The sequence below is a fragment of the Barbus barbus genome, assembly GCF_936440315.1.
Source record: "Barbus barbus genome assembly, chromosome: 47".
In the NCBI taxonomy this organism is placed as follows: Eukaryota; Metazoa; Chordata; class Actinopteri; order Cypriniformes; family Cyprinidae; genus Barbus; species Barbus barbus.
In genome coordinates, this window is record NC_136725.1 from 7,464,314 (window position 1) to 7,484,659 (window position 20,346).

General features: G+C 39.9%; 3 protein-coding genes across 8 annotated transcripts; 2 read left to right on the plus strand and 1 right to left on the minus strand.

The window, feature by feature from the left end:
• Nucleotides 1–889: 889 nt before the first annotated feature.
• Nucleotides 890–3,149, minus strand: dnajc30a (DnaJ (Hsp40) homolog, subfamily C, member 30a). Its single transcript, XM_079410646.1, has one exon. The coding sequence runs from the start codon at nucleotides 3,130–3,132 to the stop codon at nucleotides 2,077–2,079; it is 1,056 nt and encodes a 351-aa protein (XP_079266772.1). The 5' UTR covers nucleotides 3,133–3,149; the 3' UTR covers nucleotides 890–2,076.
• Nucleotides 3,150–7,386: 4,237 nt separating this feature from the next.
• On the plus strand, nucleotides 7,387–11,233 carry kctd7 (potassium channel tetramerization domain containing 7). The gene is made up of 4 exons (XM_079410282.1): nucleotides 7,387–7,806; nucleotides 8,932–9,101; nucleotides 9,269–9,447; nucleotides 9,529–11,233. The coding sequence occupies exons 1-4, from the start codon at nucleotides 7,510–7,512 to the stop codon at nucleotides 9,903–9,905; spliced, it is 1,023 nt and encodes a 340-aa protein (XP_079266408.1). The 5' UTR covers nucleotides 7,387–7,509; the 3' UTR covers nucleotides 9,906–11,233.
• A 129-nt stretch (nucleotides 11,234–11,362) lies between these two features.
• On the plus strand, nucleotides 11,363–19,862 carry LOC306865994 (rab5 GDP/GTP exchange factor-like). 6 transcript variants are annotated; one of them, XM_079410919.1, is made up of 11 exons: nucleotides 11,370–11,454; nucleotides 12,248–12,440; nucleotides 12,547–12,740; nucleotides 13,929–14,066; nucleotides 14,395–14,415; nucleotides 15,026–15,192; nucleotides 15,284–15,365; nucleotides 16,502–16,634; nucleotides 16,958–17,049; nucleotides 17,157–17,413; nucleotides 18,211–19,862. In XM_079410919.1, the coding sequence occupies exons 2-11, from the start codon at nucleotides 12,262–12,264 to the stop codon at nucleotides 18,610–18,612; spliced, it is 1,665 nt and encodes a 554-aa protein (XP_079267045.1). In that variant the 5' UTR covers nucleotides 11,370–11,454; nucleotides 12,248–12,261; the 3' UTR covers nucleotides 18,613–19,862. The 6 variants fall into 6 exon arrangements, with proteins under 6 accessions (XP_079267047.1, XP_079267049.1, XP_079267050.1 ...); XM_079410920.1 differs by having other exon boundaries at nucleotides 11,407–11,437; XM_079410921.1 differs by lacking the exon at nucleotides 14,395–14,415 and having other exon boundaries at nucleotides 11,363–11,454.
• The last annotated feature ends 484 nt before the right edge of the window (nucleotides 19,863–20,346 follow it).

The window sequence follows — 20,346 nt, forward strand, 5'->3', positions numbered from 1 at the left end:
TTGTGTTACATGTGAGGTGAGCACGACGATTATACATCTGTCTCAGCGAGAGCAACACTTTAACCAAGTTATCACGATTCATTTCGACCAACAACCTATGGAAATGGGATGTCTTGATCATGACGTTCAGATCTATATCTCTCTCTGTTGTTGCTCTGTATGCTGTAATATGAAGCCTTGTAATGAAATATGACAGGCAGCTCCCAACACAAGCTGGTATCCTATAGATTCTCCTTAGGTCTCTCAAAGCTCAGGTAGAACCTCGGTTTAGCACAGTCCTTTTGTCCATTAGTTTGTTGGTGACACTTTCCCTCTTACACCTGCTAACCACAGTTGTATGGTTTATTTTTCTATGTGTCATGGTTTTGAACCACGAGATGGAGCTGAATCCTCCATTTTACCTGAATAAAGACTCTTCCACTTTGTTCTCTTGATATGTATTTAGTTTGCTTGGTTTTTCCTTTGTGTATCATCATGTAGTCTTGTATTCTGTTCCCAGCGCTGTTACAGTTCTAATCCAAAATGAAAAAAAGCAATATCACTGTTTGAAATTCATTATTATTATTATAATTATTATTATTATTCCTCATTACCACCATAGGTGTATTAACTGAAGTAAATATCTTTTGTACAAACACATTACCACTGTACTCTGCATTTATTTGAGTATTTCTGATGTCAGGAATTTGAAGCCATGTTCAAGCAGCACAAAGCATGTGCAAACTACATCGTTTGCGTGATGTGTAAATGTTTTCATGACTACAACAGTTATATATGCTCACATACAGTATGGGGACATTTTAAGGGGCCAAATGAAACTACAACATACAAAGGTTTCAAAAATAAACGCGTACTGCTAGAAATACCTCACTTCCACGCAAACACAAGACAGTTACTGAAATATTTTGAATAATTTATTTTCTTTCCACAGTATTCATATTCATGTGTTTGCATAACCAGAAGGCACATTTCAAATGAATGACTGTATCTTCAGTATTTCTGTTTGAATATCTCCATAACCATTTCAATTTCAGATTGAACCCACAGCTTGTTAACAGCCTACATCCTTAACAGTTAGCCAACCACGGCTCCAGGACATTTCCACCATTCTTCCAAGTGACTAAATTACACTACTTTCAAGTGATAGACGTTTATTTTGTACACAATACTTGTCTTTTTTTTCTTTTCTAAAACTTCAGCCAGACAAATAATAATACACCAGGGCCAGTTTTGACCAAGGCCCTTTGTGAAAAATAATTCCATCAGTGTTTACTAGCAGTTTAAATGCTTATGCTCCATACACAAACCTTTGAATCCAGTTTAACAGATGAGGTAGAACACACAATTATATAGCTACAATGGCATCCATTATGATAGATGAACCATTTTCAGATATCATATTACCTTAAGAATCATTTAGGATGAAATACTCTGAATCAGTTTTGTTTTACACACACACACACACACACACACTCAAATCTATACAGGATCTTATTCAGATAGCTGAGTCCTGTTAATAATATAAAAAATAAAACAATACTGGGGATGTGAGTAATGTTTTAATTTTAAAATATTGGGTATATGTTACAAATAAATTAAGACTTATTTAGACTATTCTAAAAAAAATCCTGTATAGATTTATGATGGTTTTTATTAGTATCAAATTGTTTTTTTTTTAGTAGAGACTATGGTTAGCATGGTGTGTTGGGTGTATATAACAAACCCTACTTCAGTAAAATTATAACTGATTTGATAACTGATTTGCATTTGCATGAAAACAAAAACAACTTATTTAATAATAAAAATATATATTACACACACATATATATAGAGAGAGAGAGAGAGACTAAAGTTTTTTTTGTTTTGCAAAACCATTCCCTAGTTTCAACATACTCCTAATGTATATCAGTTATATTTTATTGACGTAGGGTTTGTGGCAACATCTGGGGGGAAAAGGTAAATATGATATGTCCATACAATATATTTGTGTGTTGGCACTTTTTTTTTTTTTTAACAAAACCAATTCTTAACTGTTGGTTAAAAGTGAGATATGCTTCAAGTATCCCTGTATCTTCCTCACTTGCTAGACTTCAGGCTAAATAAGATCATCACTGCCATAGCCAACATGATCCCTACAGTGATCTCCTTCATCCTGCCCAGTTTCATATCCTCAACCAGCTCCTCGTTCTTCCTGATGATCTCTTCTCTGCGCTGCCGGATCTCCTGCTCTCTCTTAAGCTGTTCTCCATAGTGGGATCTGATGAAGGCATCAAAGTCGAAGATGTTCTGCTGGGTGACTCCAACAGACGGGGAGTGCCGGGTTCTGCTCTGCTGTCCTGATGCTGGACTCTCTCTGCCGGTGGGTCTGCTGGTTCCCAGCAGGTCTGCTTGACTCAGGATCCCACGGTCATATTTCCTCCTCAGAGCTTTATTACCCAGGACACTGTACGCCTCGCTGATCTGAGAGAACTTGAACGCGGCCTCCTCGCTCCCTGCGTTCTTGTCTGGGTGATATATGAAGGACTGCTTATAGTAAGCAGTCTTGATTTGTGTGTGAGTGGCAGTTGGAGAAATTTCCAAAATATCATAATAAGCAGACTTTGATTTGTATAACGGACTGCCTTTAGCCTGTGTGCCACTATAAGCTCTTGTTAAAGGCATAAACTGCCATAAATAACCATTTAGAGGTCCATAAAGAGTCTTTTTATAGATGGATCTCATTAGCTGGCGCTTAAAGTGTGTGCTAGTATGGCTGGACAGGAGAAGGAGTTTCCCATGACTTCCCAAACACGAGCTCCTCCAGGAGGACACATGGTCTGGAGATGCCTTAGCTTTCGATCCATGGCGGTCAGTCCATGTAACGTTACTAACATTTCCAGAATGGAGGTCCAGCGGCACTTTCACGCTGTTTGCATCGCCACAAGCACCGGTCACAAGTGTGTTTACGGTCCCTTTGGGAGTCTCCAGAGCTGCCGGTCTTTTAGCTGCTTCATGTCGAATCTCACAGAGCTGTGGCAAATTTATTAAAGCTGCCGTTGAAACCGGTTTACCGTCTTTATCCAAAATCGGGAGATTTTGCGGTTTTAAAAGCTTGTAAGCCCCTCTCCCGAACAGCAGTCTGACCTCCGCCATTGCGCAGAGATCAACTGAAGAACGCATCATCTGTTTCCGCTCACGGCGAATTGACCAATCAGAATTGAGCTTCTTTGCGAGTTGAGGGAAATTTGGCCAATGCCGTGCGAGAAGAATATTTCCAGGCAAGAGATTGGTGGGGCGTTAAGGTTGTTGGTACAATATAATGATTACATAATAAACTGTGCAGATACTGGTCATTCCTAAAAATTCAGTTCCTTCTGTAGTTTGAAATGTTTAAAAAATTAAACCTATTTTTCTTGGTTTTTGAAACTGATTTAAATTAAAGGCTCTATTAAAATTGTTATCAACAATAGCAATGTTATTACACAGGGACAGCGTTTCCATATGGCAGAGTATTTAGTTATTATTGTTTTAAATCACTGCTATTGATCTTCCTTATGTCTGTTTGAGGGTTTTACAAATATTTAACCAATGAAAATCATTCAAAAGAGCTTGCCACTAAACTTTGTAACGCTATGGATCCTCAAACTGTCAGCAAAACCTGGTAACTGCCCCGCCTCTGTTCACAATGCAAGGGTAAATAATAAGCAACTGATGTTTGAATAAGTACAGTGTTTTCTTCACTAAAACACTGTAAAGGCTAATGTTTTTGTCTGTTTGAAGAGCAGAGAAGAGTCTTATCTTTTGCCGTCTAGTTGTAACCAATATACTTTTGTATGTTTTAAATATCCTGTGCAAGTGTGCACATATAGCGCTTCATCGTCTATATAATGAGATTTTGGACAAGTGTATTATATGACAAGAAAAACTAAGTGCCCATATAGCTACAATAACCTGTAAGTTGATGAAAACGTATAATGCGATGCACTTCAGATGCTGCCGTTGTAATGACAGACAAAACACAGATCTCCATCATTCGCTGGTCAAAAACACTTTCCATTTGAGCTTGATTTTCATAAAATGTCAAGTGTCTGATAAAGCCACATACCAACTCTGACGACGCAGTGTTTAATTATTAAAAGAGAAACGCTTATTCCTTTTCTATATTTTCTTCCTATACAACTGCGGTCAGGCCAGCCTCCACTTTGAAAAACACGGTCATTCTAGCCGCCACATTATTTTGTGGTGCGCGCATATACTAGGCGTTGCGGTAATAGCTTGTAAAAACTCAGATCAGATTTCCACAGAACAATTTAAATTCAGATTGACAGTCCACTGCCCCAGGGTGTCACTCAACGAGTTTCAAGACAATCTGATGTTGCATTACAAAATTAAAGCCCTCCAAATGTCTTGAGAGGGTGAGTGGCACCGATCTCGAAGGAGGTCGCAAGTTCTCGCATGGCCAAAGCACGTTCTGGCGTGACTATGGCTCTCATTTGAGTCAAGTTGAGAACTGTTCCCAGGAACGATATTCATTGGCTGGGAGACGGCATGCTTTTGGCATGACCCTGAGTCCCAGGCGCTCTAGGTGGCTGAGGAGGAGGGTTCTGTGCAATAAAAGCTCCACCTCTGACTGGGCCAGAACAAGCCAGTTTTCGAGGTAGTTGAGAATGCGGACTCCCAACTGGTACACTCATCATCTGAATGTATTAGACATGGACTTCTTAAATTCAAGGTGCTTCATAGGCTCCATTTGTCTAGGAGCAAGCTGGCTAAGATGTATCTGGGGTCAGACCCATCTTGCCCCAGATGTTGCTTGGAATCAGCAGACCTGAGTCATACGTTTTGGGGATGCCCCAGATTAAAAAGTTTTTGGAAAGACATCTTCAGAACATTTTCATCTATATGTGACAAAGACATGGACCCTAATCCTTTGACTTCCATTTTCGGTTTAGTGCCGGAAGAAGTGCACCTATCAGCTAATCAGGTAGAAATTATTGCCTTTTCCTCATTATTGGCTAGGCGCCTGATTCTTCTCAGTTGGAAAAAGGCAAGGCCACCATCTCATAAACACTGGGTAGTTGAGGTGATGTCTTATCTTAAACTTGAGCACCTTAAGTATACTATTCAAGGTTCCTCTGGAACGTTTTATAGGGTCTGGCAGCCCTTTTTATCTTACGTTGAATCCTTATGGGACACTATTTCATAATTGATCATATCTTACCCTGACATCTCTTCTTTTTTTTCTTTACTTTTTTTAATTAAAGAATCTGTGATGGGGGGCTATCTGGGCGTGAAAGTATGCGTCTTTCAGGTCCAGAGAAAAGAACCAGTCCCCTGGCCGAATCTGCGAGAGGATCTGTTTCAATGTGATCAGCCTGGGCATTCTCGCTTTGCACTGAGGTGGAGACCACGCCGCTGAAGCGTGGGGGTCTTCAAGCGAATTGGAGTGAATAACCTTGTTTTATTATCCCATAACCCACTCTGACACTTCGGGGATGGCCTGCCAGGCCTCGGCCCGCGTGGCGAGGGGTTGGATAAACTCGAGTGGCTGGTTGCACGGGGGCAGGGCACTCGTGAGACATGGAAGAGGAAATTTGCTCTCTTTTTGAGAAAGTTTGTGCTTTATTTTTCCCACTATAACAGCGGCCGGTTGCTTGGGCGCTTGTACTATATTCGCAACAAACACATCTCCCACCGCACCCGGTGCTGAGCTGGGTGATAAGAGGCTCCAGAGAGGCTGTTTGGGGGGGTGGTCCAGCCGTGGCGGGACTTGGCCCCTTCCTCTTCCTGTTCTGCGTCTGGCTGAACGGAATCTCCCTCGCGTCTGCTGCGTCTTGGCAGGCTGAGCCACGGGGGCGGCAGGCTTCTCTGGCTGCTGAGTCAGTATAGGCTTAGGGCGACTGAAAGCAGCTACGGAGCTGGAGCACTTGGGTAGGAAGTGTCGCATGGCCTGGGACGACTTCTGTGCCTCAGTGAAATGTTCAGCAAACCCTTCGACCGCCGGTCCAAAGAGGCCGCTGGGAGAAATCGGGGCATCAAGGAAGGGAACTTTGTCTGCGTCCTTGATCTCCGTCAGCGCTCGAGCACCACTAGGCTGGCCATGGACCTCCCGATCGCCTGGGCGGTGGTCTTGGTGGTGCGCAGTGCCAGTTCTGTAGCACTTCTCAGCTCCTTGAGAGTTGCAGGATCAGGCTCAGACTCATCCATGGAAGAGAGGAGTTTGGCTTGAAAGACCTGGAGGACCGCCATAGAGTGGAGCGCCGAAGCCGCCTGTCCAGCCGAAGTGTAGAGGAGCATCCAGCGGTCCTGCACGGCTTAGACAGGTGGGCAGCCTTTGCCTTCCAGCCGATAGCAGAGGGCGGGCAGAGATGTGCTGCCACTTATTCGTCTAGAGGAGGCTTCTTCTCGTACCCTTTCTCTTCAGCGCCGCCGACTGTGGTGAGGACAGATGAAGCAGAAGTACGAGCGGAGTAGGGGGCTCATCTTGTGAGCTCATCGTGAACTTCAGGGAAGAACGGCGATGATCGCTGACAAGGGGCCTGACGGCGTCCCGGCAGGAACCACTCATCCAGACGGCTGCGAGATGGCTCTTCCGGTGGAGACCACTCCAGACCCAGCTCTTCCACCGCTTTCGAGAGGATACAGAGAAGTTTGGCATACAAAGAACCGGTTTGAAACTAGGCTCTGGCTCCGAACCAGCACTGGAACTGCCTTGTCGTTCTGCTAGCCAAATACTAAAACTATTCTGGAACCACTCAATTCATAACTGAACAAAATACATATTGTATGCTATATAATTTTCCCCTTCAATGTCAGTGAATACATATTTATATGGGTATTTCTGCGATTGTATTGTATCGTGTGCATTATATGTGACCCTGGACCACAAAACCAGTCATAAATCACACGGCATATTTGTAGCAATAGCCAAAATTACATTCTATGGGTCAAAAATGTCAAAAATCATTTGGATATTATTAGAGATCACGTTCCATGAAGATATTTTGTACATTTCCTGCCGTAAATATTTTTTTTGCACCCTCAGATTCCTGATTTTCCAATAGTTGCATCTCAGCCAACCCATACATCAATGAAAAGCTTATTTATTCAGCTTTCAGATGATGTATTAATCTCACTTTATTAATCTCAATAAAAAAAAAACTGGTTTTGTGGTCCAGGGTCACATATTGGCAGTTATATATTTATTATAATAAATATGTAACTAATCTCAACTCTGCCCTACATAAAAGCGACGCCTGATGAACTGCGTGCGTGTACACAAATTACGCACGTTTGCAAATCTCTGTTCGTGTTTACGCCTGTAGCGGAACACGCAGCAGAAAACATTCCAGCAGCACGCTGTCAGCTACGTAGCTTGCGTACGTGATTTCCAGCAGCCTCACACATCCACCTGACAAGCCTACAGACCACACCTCTCGCTCGGCCGTCCTCCAGGACATCACAACAGTCGCTGACAGAGGCGTGCGGCCCTCGATCGACGCTCGTGTCAGACCTGCTGTGGGTGTGTGCATGCAGCATAATGGAGCAGGCGAAACCCCGAACGGAGAGCCGCGTCCGCTTTCCTTTAGCGCAGCAGCTCCGCTCCAAATGGCAACATCACGGGTGAGGAGGTTCGCGCAGGAGGGGCGGACGGTCCCTCCTCAGCCGAGAGTGATGGTGGTGTTTTCGGCTGCGAGTGACACTGAGGAACAGGGAGATGCGATGTCAGGCGCGGACAACGGGGAAGAGGAGTATCGCAAACCAGCCATACCTGTCCCTAACCTGACTCTAGGGAAGTCCCTTCGCACCTCAGACGCACCTGAGGAGGTAAGTCCCCGAGGTTTCAAAAAGAATGGCTATTTTTATAACGGAGTAGTTGTAGTGTGCTGCACAGAAGTTAAATGCAAGTTAAAACGTCCACGTTCATCTGCGTTTCGTCCGCTTAATGTTATTTTTTTTCCCAAAGGATCATCTGGAGGAGCCGTGTCAAAGTTTCCCAGCTTCTCATGCTTAATCATAACCGTTTCCATAGGCAACAGATGTATTGAGCGTGCTTGCTTCCCGATTGCTGCAAGCGGATTGGTGCTTTATCCCAGTGGGGCGGGTGGACGTCGTTTCTGATTGGTTCACATCACACGTCTATCAAATCATATCGACTGGATTAAACTAATCGTGTTTTGCAAGGTCTGTGTTAAAGGTGTCACTGCTGATAAACGCAGCGTGACCTGTCAAGATGTGTAATATGATTAGTCTAACACCTTTGTTTATCATTGCCAACGGGTTTTAAGAGAATTTAAACATGTAACAGCATTCAAATGAACATGGGAGGGGACTGATCCTGCACTGCTAGTAGATAGTTAAAAAGTTAACGTGCACAATATTTTAATATTTAGTACAGTGATATGTCTTATACACTACCGTTCAAAAGTATGTGGCATTTTTTTTAAGAAATACTTTTATTTAGCAAGAAAGGATGAATGATCAAAAGTGACAGTAAAATATTTATATTTCAAAAGATTTATATTTCAAAGAAATTCTGCTCCCTTTGTATATTCATCAAAGAATGCTAAAAATGCATCCTGATTTTCTGCTGTTTTCAACATTGATACTAATAATAAATGTTTGTTGTGCACCAAATCACCATTAGACTAATTTATGAAGGATCATGTGACCTTTAAAGGGATAGTTCACCTAAAAATGAAAATTCCGTCATTAATTACTAACCCTCATGTCGTTTGAAACCTGTAAGACCTTCGTTCATCTTCGGAACACAAATTAAGATCATTTGGATAAAATCAGAGAGCTTTCTGACCCTGCATAGACAGGAACACATCTTCCATTTTTTTAAATCAATAAATGCATTCTAGGTGAGCATAAAAGACTTAAAACATTACTAATTCTTAACAGACTTATGTAAAAGGCTATTTCTGTTGTTCCCCTCTCTCTCCATAGTTCCCCGAGGTCATCCCCCTGAATGTAGGAGGTACATATTTTACCACTCGACTGTCCACCCTGCGACGTTATGAGGACACAATGCTTGCCGCCATGTTTAGTGGTCGCCACCACATTCCCAGGGATGCAGAGGGACGATATTTCATCGACCGAGACGGAGCATATTTTGGGTTAGTGTTTAGATTAGTGAATCTGATTATGGTTGGTGCCTAGTACCCAAAAATGCAAAGCAAACAATTTGATTATCTGAATTTAGCTTTTGTTTTTATTATTTCATGAGTGGATTACTTAAATAACCGCTTGATATACCTGCTTATATATACTTGTCTGGCATTAGGGATATTCTGAATTTCTTGCGAGAGGGAGAGCTGCCTCAGAGGGACCGTGTTCGTGCGGTGCACAGAGAAGCTCAGTATTATGCTATTGGGCCTCTTTTGGAAAGCCTGGAAGACACGCAGCCACTTACCGGAGAGAAAGTGCGACAGGCTTTTCTTGATCTTTTGCCCTATTATAAAGGTAGTATAAAAATTGTAAATACAAATAATAAAAAGGGGTGGGGTTTCCAGCTGACTAAACAATTTTCCCCTTTTCTTCCAGAAAATCTTGAGCGGATTGTGGAGATTGCAAAACTTCGTGCCATGCAGAGGAAGGCTCGTTTTGCAAAACTGAAGATCTGTGTGTACAAGGAGGAGATGCCCATCACCCCTTATGAAAGACCGCTGTTCAATTCGCTTCGATTTGAGCGCTCGGAGAGTGAGGCCAAGCTGTTTGAGCACCATTGTGAAGTTGACGTGTCCTTCGGGCCGTGGGAGGCAGTGGCAGATGTTTATGACCTTCTTCACTGCATAGTAAGTGATCTGGCAGAGCGTGGCATCTCTGCTGACCAGCAATGCATCGGCGTGTGTGACAAACACCTCATCAACCACTACTACTGCAAAAGGCCAATCTATGAATTTAAAATCACCTGGTGGTGAAGGTGAGGTGTTTTACCTGGTGTTTCTTTTGCCAAGAACTAATATGCGCAAGTCTGAGCAAATGATGTTTGCCGCTGTCTACAGTTACATGAAACCAGCAGGATCACAGAGTCCTACTTGAAATGAGCAGGAATAATGACAAGCTTTTGAACAAGATGGATGTTATTGTGGCATTTGCTCTTTTGTTTCTTCATGAAACTCCAGTTTGCATCCCCAAATTTCTTTTATGGGCAGCTCTATTGATTCCTTAGTTTTTGTAAGTATTTGTTTAAGTTACTTTGTTTAGAATAATCCCGGAATCGTTTTGTTCAGTTGTCGTTCTAAAGGGATTTTCTGGAATCATCCTCAGAGGAAGTAAACTTATGTGAAACAGTGTTTTCTGTTCTAAATATGACATCTCTTAAGTTTGTTTCTGTGTTAGATGTATGGAATGTATTAATAGTTTGATTGAAGAATCAGTCAACTGGACCCATATTCGGAAATTGTTTGTGATGTATTTCTTAAGAAGGAAACCTTTTATTTCCCTACAGTATTTTAAAATGATTTTACCCCATTTGTTTTTCATGACTTATCTGTGTTTTTAGGACCTGATCTGTGTCATGTTGCCAATAATGAACACCTTAGATCATGCAATCTCAGCAGATAGTGACTTTAACAAGAATACAAAGGTCTTGTCTGGTATTTCCAGCCACTCAATATTTCACAAAAAGCCTTCTAAAATAACCACACATCACTAGGCAAGCATACAAGTTTTGATTTGTCAAAAAAATGAACTGTTCTCAAAGGAGAGCCCAAAATAGGTTTTTTTTTCTTTGTTTAGAATAAGTTTATGAGCTAGATTAAATATGTCCTGAATATGAATTAAAAGGAGTATATTTAAAATTTTACTTAAACACTGTTAGTCACTTTATTACAGGTTAGATTGCCTATTTTGCTACTTTGACACTTTATGAAGTTATTTTCTGCTGCCAAACGCATTTGTCCATGCTTTAATTTGCCATATCCCTCAACAATTGCATATTATTTTAGTCATCTGTCTCTCATCGGTGAGAGCTGTGAAAGCCACATGAAGTTGCATGAGCTCTCTGTGTTTTGGCAGCAGAATATCTAAACCAATTACAATGCTTTTGATAATCCAAACTGGGATTTATTTTCAGTCTTACCCAGTTTACTTTGTTGCTCAAGTCTAAATCGATGCATATTTGTTTTCTGTTGTACATTTGGTGAATACTGTTGTTTGTATTGCATTATTGTACTGGCTCTTATTGTGCTGATAATAAACATTATATTTTGCAATTTATTAAAAGCAGATCCTTTTTGTCACATCTAAACGTTTACAAGAATGCTTCATTTATCAGTTTAGTAAACAAAAGCACAAAAGAGGATGAACTACTCTACGCTATCTGTACGCTATCTGTCAGGGAATGTTGACATTCCGAGCCCCGCCCACATTTAGCCCCGCCCACACAACAAATACACCAGTCGCGAGGAGATGATGTAATTGAGACCCTGGAGAAGAGACCGTAGACGAGGTATCTGTCGCTGTCAGGTAGATTAACATTAAATACTAAAACTTGCCCTTATTTTAAATGTTTTGTTCGTTATCTCTTTAGACTATATATCTTGTTGACAATGAGCTGTTGCGTTTGTTTTTAGCCATGTAGCTGTTTTGCTAGCTTGACGTGTCTGCCTCCGGCGGATTGAATGGCATTCTTTGTTATTTTCAGTCGATAATGTATTTTCTAGGTTACCTTTAGACCCTCTTTTAGACAGTTAATGAATGTTTAAGCTGCAACATCCCGGCATTGAACGAAGTCAGTATATGTAATACTCGGAATTTAATGTTATGTGTTAAATGTTAAATGTTAAATTAAGTTGATCAGCGTGTTCAATGAAACTATAAAGACACAAGATCAAACACGTTTGAACTGCTCAATTTTTCATTTCGATTGAGATTGAGTGCGTCATTGGTTGTTTAATCATTCTCCGTGTAATTTAGACATCAGTGATTTAACGTTAGGTAAATTCAGATTAACTGCCCAAGCCCACCCCCTGTATAGTTATTAAAACTATGCATTTCGCTATTTTACTTGCCCCCTCAGCTCTGAAATATAAATCTAAGCATGAATATCTGATATTCACATAGTTTCATTATCAGGTCTGCTCAAAGTCTTTAAATGAGTCATCTTATCTCGTTTAAATGGCTGTGTTGACATCTCTGATGTGTTCTGCATGTCTTTGCAGAGTACATTACGTAACCTGACTCCTGTTGTCTTGCTGCATGATTTGCAGAGCAGATATGCAAATTCAGATCACAATATCAAACATGTTTCTTTACCTAGATAAAAGGGACACTATGAGTCAGCGCTCAGAGCGACGGGGGATCCATGTGGACCAATCAGAGCTGCTGTGTAAGAAAGGCTGTGGTTACTATGGCAATGCTGCATGGCAGGGCCTATGCTCCAAGTGCTGGAGGGAGGAGTACCAGAGAGCTCGGCAGAGACAGATCCAGGAGGACTGGGCTTTGGCTGAGAAGTGAGTCTTAAACAGCAGCTAGATCACGCATTAAGTAAAAAAATACATTCACAAAGCAGAAATTATGTTCAGACAGACTGCCGTAATGATGTGTTTCCTGTCACAGGCTGCAGCGAGAAGAGGAGGCGGCTTATGCCAGCAGTCACAGTTCCTCTCAGACTCAGCCTCCACAGTCCCATTCTCAGCCCTCTCTCTCCACCTTCTCCAAGTTTGAGGAGAAGAAAACCAACGAGAAGACCCGTAAGGTCACCACCGTAAAGAAGTTCTTCAGCCCCTCCTCTCGCACGGCCCCTAAAAAAGGTACAAGGAGGGTGGGATTGGAGCGATATGAGTGTGATTCCTGTTGTTTTGCAGTAGGATTCGGTGGCTGATGTCCTCGACTGGATGAACAAAATATGCTTTATGAATATTATATTTGGTTGGACAAGTGAAAACTGATTTAAAATACAGTGGAGCTTTACAGACTTGTCAGGGCTGTAGATTTTCCCTGCGTCACCACTTTTCCCTCAGAGCCCAAAATAGAAAATCACACACACCCTTGCTTCTGGATTTCTTTTGGAAATCATGCTTATTTCATATGCAAATGTCTGCCCTCATCATCATACATAGTCCCAGTTTGATTTTACCATTGGATGGCGTCTCTCTGATAAAGCCTTAAACTGTCTACATGCAACATCCAAACAGCAATTAGTAATTTATGCTAGGTTAATATTACTTTAATAGAACTGAATGTTGGTAAGTAAAAGGCTTTATCATTGAAACATCAAGTGTAGACCATTCAAAAGATCAGTGGGATCAGTACAGTTTATGTTTTTGAAAAAAAAAACTTTTGCTTACCAAGTTTGCATTTATTTGATCAAAGATAAAGTAAAAAAATATTATTTTGTGAAAAGTTTTCTTTTTTAATATATTTTTAAATATAATTTATTCCTAAATTGAATTTTCAGCAGTCTTCAGTGTCACATGATCCTTCAGAAATCATTCTAATATGCTGATTTGGTGCTCAAGAAACTTTTTTGTCATTATCAATGTTGAAAACATATTTTTCATACATTTTTGTAGCATTCTAGAATAAAAAAAGTTAAAATAAACAGCATTTATTTGAAATAGAAATCATTTTTAACATGACTTTACTGTCATCTTTGATCATTTCAATGCATTCTTGCTTGCTTTCTTTTTTTATTGACCCCAAACTTTTAAACGGTAGTGTAAGTCATCCTTGCTTGATTTGATACAGTTATATATTCATTTGCTATCATATCATTTTATCATTTGTCTACCGTGTTCTTATAAGATGATTTTATTTGACCAAGTGATCCACCCTTCATCTCGTTGCTGTTGTGCCGTTCTGTCTGATCTCCGCCCCACCTCTCCCATATTTTTCTCTTTCTTTTTCACTTTATATTCTCATCTGAACTCCTGTTGCCACATTTTTCATCCATTTCACCCCCTTTTGCCCATTTCCATTACCTACCCTGGGTGTTTTAGTCCCCCCCGAAAAAGAAAGTCAGAAACGAGAGAAAGAGGAGAAGTTGCAGGGCAGGAGGGAGAGCCATGGAGAAAACCTCCTGAGGGATCTGAAGGGCATTTTTACCCAACCCTGGGAGATGGCTTCTCCCACTGAAGGTAACAGACAGAGCCTGAAGGAAAATCTGGGGTTATGAGAACCGAAGGAACGTGGGTGGAGATTGCAGTGTTTGTCTTCTCTGAGGTGGACCGCTGTTTTCTGTGTGATTTGATGTTCTGTGTTGAAGAGAGTGTCTTTGCTAAAAGTATCTGACAAAGTACAGCAATTATTTTATGTTCCCCTTTAGCTGTTCTTTGTGACATACTGCCCTGATCTGTACCATAGTGTGTATTTGTTGACATGATTGAATTTACCCTACCATTTTTTCATGTTCACTGTCTCATTGTCATGCGTCCTCCTCTTTTTTTCTTGTCAATCTGGTGGCAGCTCTGGTATCAAGGCTGAGAGGTGGGTATTAGTGCCACATCACTGTAGCCCTCCAGCATAAATCACAGAAAACAAACCAATGCATCAGTGTTATATATGAGCTGCATGCATTCAGGCTGAAACCCTTCTAACGCTCTATTACTGTCAATGGGGCGTTTAGAAAGACAGGTGCAACAGCGTTTAGAACGTCTGTTTGTGTAGAGTTTAGCCAAAGCATGCTGGTACCAGAATTCTCTTAATTCATTCAGCTACTCTAGTACTGACTTTGACTCTGATCTGATGTCAAAGGTATTTGGCATGGTAACAGATCAATATTTCAGTAGAATGGCCTACTTCTGAGAAGGTTGCTCTGTCTCTATGGGATGCAAGTCATCTTGTGAATATATGAAATTTAAAATTTTATGTTATCTATTCAATGGGTTTTTTCATTATTCTGTGCAGAATGTCATGTGTAATTCAGCCTTAGAAACTGTTTCTTGTAGATGATTGGCTGCTTCATTGTAAGAATGATGGGAAATTATTACTTAATTTCACGTGACATTATGTGATGATAAACTAACTTCTGAACTATCCATTTTCATCTGATCCATTTTAATATCCCATTTTATTATCACTTATTTGTGTTCCTCAGAAAGCCACGAGGGAAAAACGCCCAGTCCCTCCATTACCCGCCAGTCCAGCATCGAGACTGATCGTGTGTCACGAGACTTTGTGGAGTTTCTCAAGCCCTTACAGAAGCTCGGCAGAGAGATCCACAAGCAGAGCCGTGGTTTCATTGAGAGCATGGGAAATAAAAAGGTGAGAACCAGGGTTACCTGCCCACAGCAATCTTTGGATCATGTTAATCATTTAAGTAAACATATTCTTTTGTTTTTGTTCTTATTTGAAGGATCTCAGTGCTGAAGAACTGTCTGAGTGTGTGCAGGACTTCTATCAGGGCATGTCTGACCGACTCTTGAATTATTTTAAAGGTAGAATTCATGCTTCGGAGAAACTTGGCAGCACTGAATTGGTCAAATGGTTTGAATCATTTAAATGAAATACTCGCTGAATCCATTAGAGTGAATACTAAATCTGATTAATCTGCTGACTGATTGTTTTGTGTAATGGTATTTTAATGATATTTGTATGTAGTTGGACTCGATTGTTAAGGGAAGTAGAATTGATTGGGAAACAAGTGTTTCTACAAAATGAAACCTTTTCATTGGTAATATAATTTTTTTTTTAAATATGGTCAGGCTGGAACATTAACATGAGTGAGATTGCAGTCCAGTGTTGTCCATTTTAAGCATTTTGCAGCATAAAACAGTATTGTTTAGAGCAGAGATGTCCAAACCAGGGTCTCTGTTGACCTTTAATAATGCATTTACTTTTGGCCCACAGTCAAATTGGATTTTTGGTCCCTCATACTAAAAAGTTTAGGCACTTCTGTTTTAGAGCAAGACAAATTTATAAATTATCTATAAAAATGTTTATTATTTTTTGTTTGAAAACCCAAATTTTAAATATTAAAAATAAGACGACTGATAATATTAGTCTTAGTAATTTTTTTTTTTTTTTACTTTTGTGCTTTATGTAATTATTTATTTTAATTAGTTTTTAATTCAGTTTTAGTCATTTTACTTGAACATGAACTTTTCAGTTGCAAAAAAAAAAAAAATCTCTCTCCCTATATAACATTTTAAAAGTTTTTTTTAATCTAATATTTATATTTTACTTCATTTAAGCTTTATTTTAGTTAACAACGATTAACGATTTCTAATAGTTTTAGTTAACAATAACAACCCCTGGGGCAAATCACTCAGAGTCAGCCACCATATCTGCTAACCACCTAAGAAACTTCATTGTTCTCCCAGCATGGTGATGTGGGAGTGGGGTTATGTAATAAACTGATTTCATGTTTGTTTGTAAGACACAAGTATGTGAGGTATCTAAAGGATTTTTTTTATTGTATATGAGTAGAAGCAGCTGTCCTGATTGGACCATAATGATCATTTACATTTTTGTACAGATACACTTGATTTTTTTATGGTTTACAATTGTTTGTCAGAAGCCAAATTAATTCTTTTTTGCAAATATAAACCTCAGATGGCTCTTCTTTCCTCAGGCTCCTCTGAGAAAGTGGACAGAGTAATGGACCAAGTGGAAAAATACATCATGACTCGACTCTACAAGAGTGTTTTCTGTCCAGAGACCTCAGATGATGAGAAAAAAGACCTGACCACCCAGCACAGGATTCGGTCAGCCAGTGTTTAGTATTGTTTATATGCCATTATAATATGCTATATCTCTTAATATTAGGTTTTAGCTTTATTTTTTATTTCATTGTTAGTTTAAGTAACAAGTCATTTTAGTACTTTAGCTTAAACTTATTTCTGTCAGTTACCAAAATAATATTTTTCATTTTTGTTTTACATTTTAATATTGATATTTTAAAAACGTGCTCCATCAGTGTCAACTTGCTGTTTGTACATGAAAATTCCTTAAATGGGTATTATTCTTTTATGCCATTCATCTTTAAAAGCTGCATTCTTGATTTATTTGTTAAATAATGGTTTTCCAGGGCGTTACACTGGGTCACCATTCAGATGTTGTGTGTCCCTGTGGATGAGGAGATTCCTGAAGTCTCTGATAGTGTAGTCAAAGCCATCACTGGTGAGTCTGCAAGGATGGTACTATTTTATCTTTTAGTTGCTACTTTTGTTTTTTTCTTCCTTCCATCAAGATACAAGATTTTTTTCTTCTTATTTTGTCTACCTCAGATATCATTGAGATGGACTCCAAGCGTGTGCCCAGGGATAAACTTGCCTGCATCACCAGTTGCAGCAAGCATATCTTCAATGCCATCAGGGTCACCAAGAACGAACCAGCTTCTGCAGATGACTTCCTACCCACCCTCATCTATATTGTGCTGAAAGCCAACCCGCCACGGCTGCAGTCCAACATCCAGTACATCACACGTTTCTGCAACCCTTCAAGACTCATGACCGGAGAGGACGGATACTACTTCACCAACCTCGTAGGTCCACACATAATTTTGAGCAGCTCAGAAATAATTTACAATGTCCAAACAATCTATTTTTGTGGATTATTTAGGTTCAAAAGTGTACTTGTTCTACTTTAAAATGGATGCCCCATGGTTTAATGTTTTGTTATCTAATGAAGTGGTTTTCAAACTTTTTCAACCACTGCTCTGCACATTTAAATTAGGGAGACATGCAAAATGTGCAGAGCTGTGGGTCCCCAGTAAAAAGTTTGAAAACCACTGATCTAATGCAATGGCATTAATAAAGGGATTTTTAAAGGGATAATACACCCATGAAAAATCTGTCATAATTTATCCTCATGTTGTTGCAAACCTGTATAACGTTCTTTCTTCTGTGGAGCACAAAAGAAGATATTTTGAATAATGTTGGTAGCTAAACAGTTTTGGTTCCCATTGGCTTCCATTGTATGGACAAAAAATATAATGGAAGTCAATAGGAAGCGATTTGGTTATCAACATTGTTTAAAATGTCTTCTTTTGTGCTCCACAGAAGAAAGAAAGTCATACAGGTTTGCAACAACATGAGGGTGAAGAAATTATGGCAAAATTAAATTTTTTAGGTGTACTATCCATTTAAGTGTGGCAAAAGTGTCCCAATACTGTTTGAGGCTACTATAATTACTTCTGAAATTTGGAGGCTGGCTAGTCATATGCCAATTGCGAATAAACCTTACTGTTTAGTGTAGTCTAATCTTTTCTATTCACATCTTTTCTACGCTCCTTTTCATTGTATTTTCTTCATTTTCATCTTCATTGCGTGTTCCCCTCAGTGCTGTGCCGTTGCCTTCATAGAGAAGCTGGACGCCCAGTCGTTGAATCTCAGCCCTGAGGACTTTGAGCGCTACATGTCCGGTCAGGCTTCCCCTCGAAGGCAAGACGATCCTGCAGCCTGGCCCCAGAGTGGTACCCGTGTCAACCCAGCACTTAGCCAGATCCATCACAACCTCAAGCTCCTATCCAGCCTTGAGAAAAGACAGCAGCAGGTCATCGAGGGGGCACAGAACCTGCAGACCGAACTGGCAGAATGGCAGGACAGCGTGGCCCGCGAGGTGCAGGAAATCCTGGAGCGATATCCACTAGAGATCAAACCACGAGCATCCGCGATCGATGCAGAGAATGTGGAGAACGACAGGCTGCCACCTCCCCTTCAGCCACAAGTGTTTGCAGGTTAGCGTAGTGTACTGTCCTCTGGAGTGAATAAGCCAGCGACATGGTCGTACCAAGACGGGTAAAGCATTTTTAAATGCAATGGCTGTTCTTGTCCAAGTTCTCCTTTTCTCCTTGTATCTGGGCTGTTACCATTCCATTTGTCTTTTAAATACGCTTACATAGTCCCCTACCATATCTTTTCTGCAAACATATTCTTGTCTATCTACATTTGTGCAGCTGATTCATAAAGGATGAGGCAGAGTTTGTGAAACTAAATAAGCTTTTCTAACCAGGCTTTAAAATATCTGTCAACAGTTTGATCTACCTTAATACAAGATGTTTTAAATAACTGAATCAAATAGCTGCTAATACGTCCTCTTAATGTGATCATACACCACATATCAGCGTGTCTCTTGTAGATAAGTCATGTTTACTGTAGGGTGTTTCATCCTCATGCCTTAGTGTGTATTTCTCCTTGATGAAGGTCTTTTTATGGATGTATAAAATGATTTGCTGCTCATACTGTATATTTAGGAAATTGTTGAACTCCATGTAGGTGTAATTCACGGAATTGATCGGATATACTGTTGTGCATATGATTCAGCAGTAAACAGTATTTACATAGGAATTTGTTTATTTACAATTGAAAATATAGGTATAAAGATGTGCATTTGCTCACCTAAATTTAAGCAATTCTGTCATGGTGTCTGCAGGTAAAAAAAAAAATAACAAGACCTTCTCCTCCCAAGATCTGGATGACATTAATGTCTTGCATTGATGTTGTCAGCATTACATAAAACCAAAACCAATAAAAGGTACTTAGCAAAACACTATATTCATGTGAAAATAATTGGTTTCGTTCACAGTAATGATTTTGATTTATGACTGTGTGTGATATTTTAACTGAACTGCTTTATGATGTAAATATAACTTGAGGTGTGTTATTTTGTGTGTGAATCATTATTTATCATTCTGGAGCACTAAAATAAATCAGCAAAGCACAATGCTGACATCTGATGGCCAGCATAGAAATTAAATAATTGTTTAACCTATTTTAAACCCAATGGCCCACAACATTTAAACACAATATTGCTTACTATTTCTTTTTGTTTTGAAGTATACACTAAAATGTGTATAAAGTCCAGTATTGTATCATTTCTCATCCTTAATGCCTAACTGTTTACTTACGGATGATAGGTGAGGATATGGTGTGCAGATGTCAGTCTGCTAACTCGAATATCTCTGAAATAAAATTGAATTGCGTCTCATTGGGTATAGCCTGAATGTGACTGTTTAATTTGCACATTCATATGGGACTTTGAAAATGGCTCATTTAATGAGCAATCAGATCTGCAGCCCCACCAAACCTGAGTGTCGTACGATGGTTCCTCTGTACCTGCAGGCCTCCAGAGGTTCTCAGTATAGAATGTAGGTCAGTGTCTCTCAGGAGAGTGAAGACACTCCACAAGTTATATGCTGAGATCTTGATTTACTCTGCAAGTACATGTTACCCAGTCAATATGTGACATAAATTTTTTTATTTTTTGTCATTTTTATTTGAGGCATTGATTTATATGATACATATGATTTTGAATTAGTATCATTTGATAAAAATGCTATATTTATAGCACATCACCTACCTTTCATTAGTTTAAACTACTTCAGCTTTTACTGTTACACTAGAAAACAAATATTGCAAATCTGATACAAAATCCTAAGAATTTAGTTACAAAAAACGCTTAAATCCATTAAAACTG

Coding starts and splice junctions, on each gene's coding strand:
- dnajc30a (XM_079410646.1), bottom strand. CDS start 3,132: ATGGCGGAGGTCAGACTGCTGTTCGGGAGAGGGGCTTACAAGCTTTTA.
- LOC306865994 (XM_079410919.1), top strand. CDS start 12,262: ATGAGTCAGCGCTCAGAGCGACGGGGGATCCATGTGGACCAATCAGAG. Junction 12,441..12,546: donor GACTGGGCTTTGGCTGAGAA/GTGAGTCTTAAA, acceptor TTCCTGTCACAG/GCTGCAGCGAGAAGAGGAGG. Junction 15,366..16,501: donor ACTCTTGAATTATTTTAAAG/GTAGAATTCATG, acceptor TTCTTTCCTCAG/GCTCCTCTGAGAAAGTGGAC.
- kctd7 (XM_079410282.1), top strand. CDS start 7,510: ATGCAGCATAATGGAGCAGGCGAAACCCCGAACGGAGAGCCGCGTCCG. Junction 7,807..8,931: donor CCTCAGACGCACCTGAGGAG/GTAAGTCCCCGA, acceptor CTCTCTCCATAG/TTCCCCGAGGTCATCCCCCT. Junction 9,448..9,528: donor TCTTTTGCCCTATTATAAAG/GTAGTATAAAAA, acceptor CTTTTCTTCCAG/AAAATCTTGAGCGGATTGTG.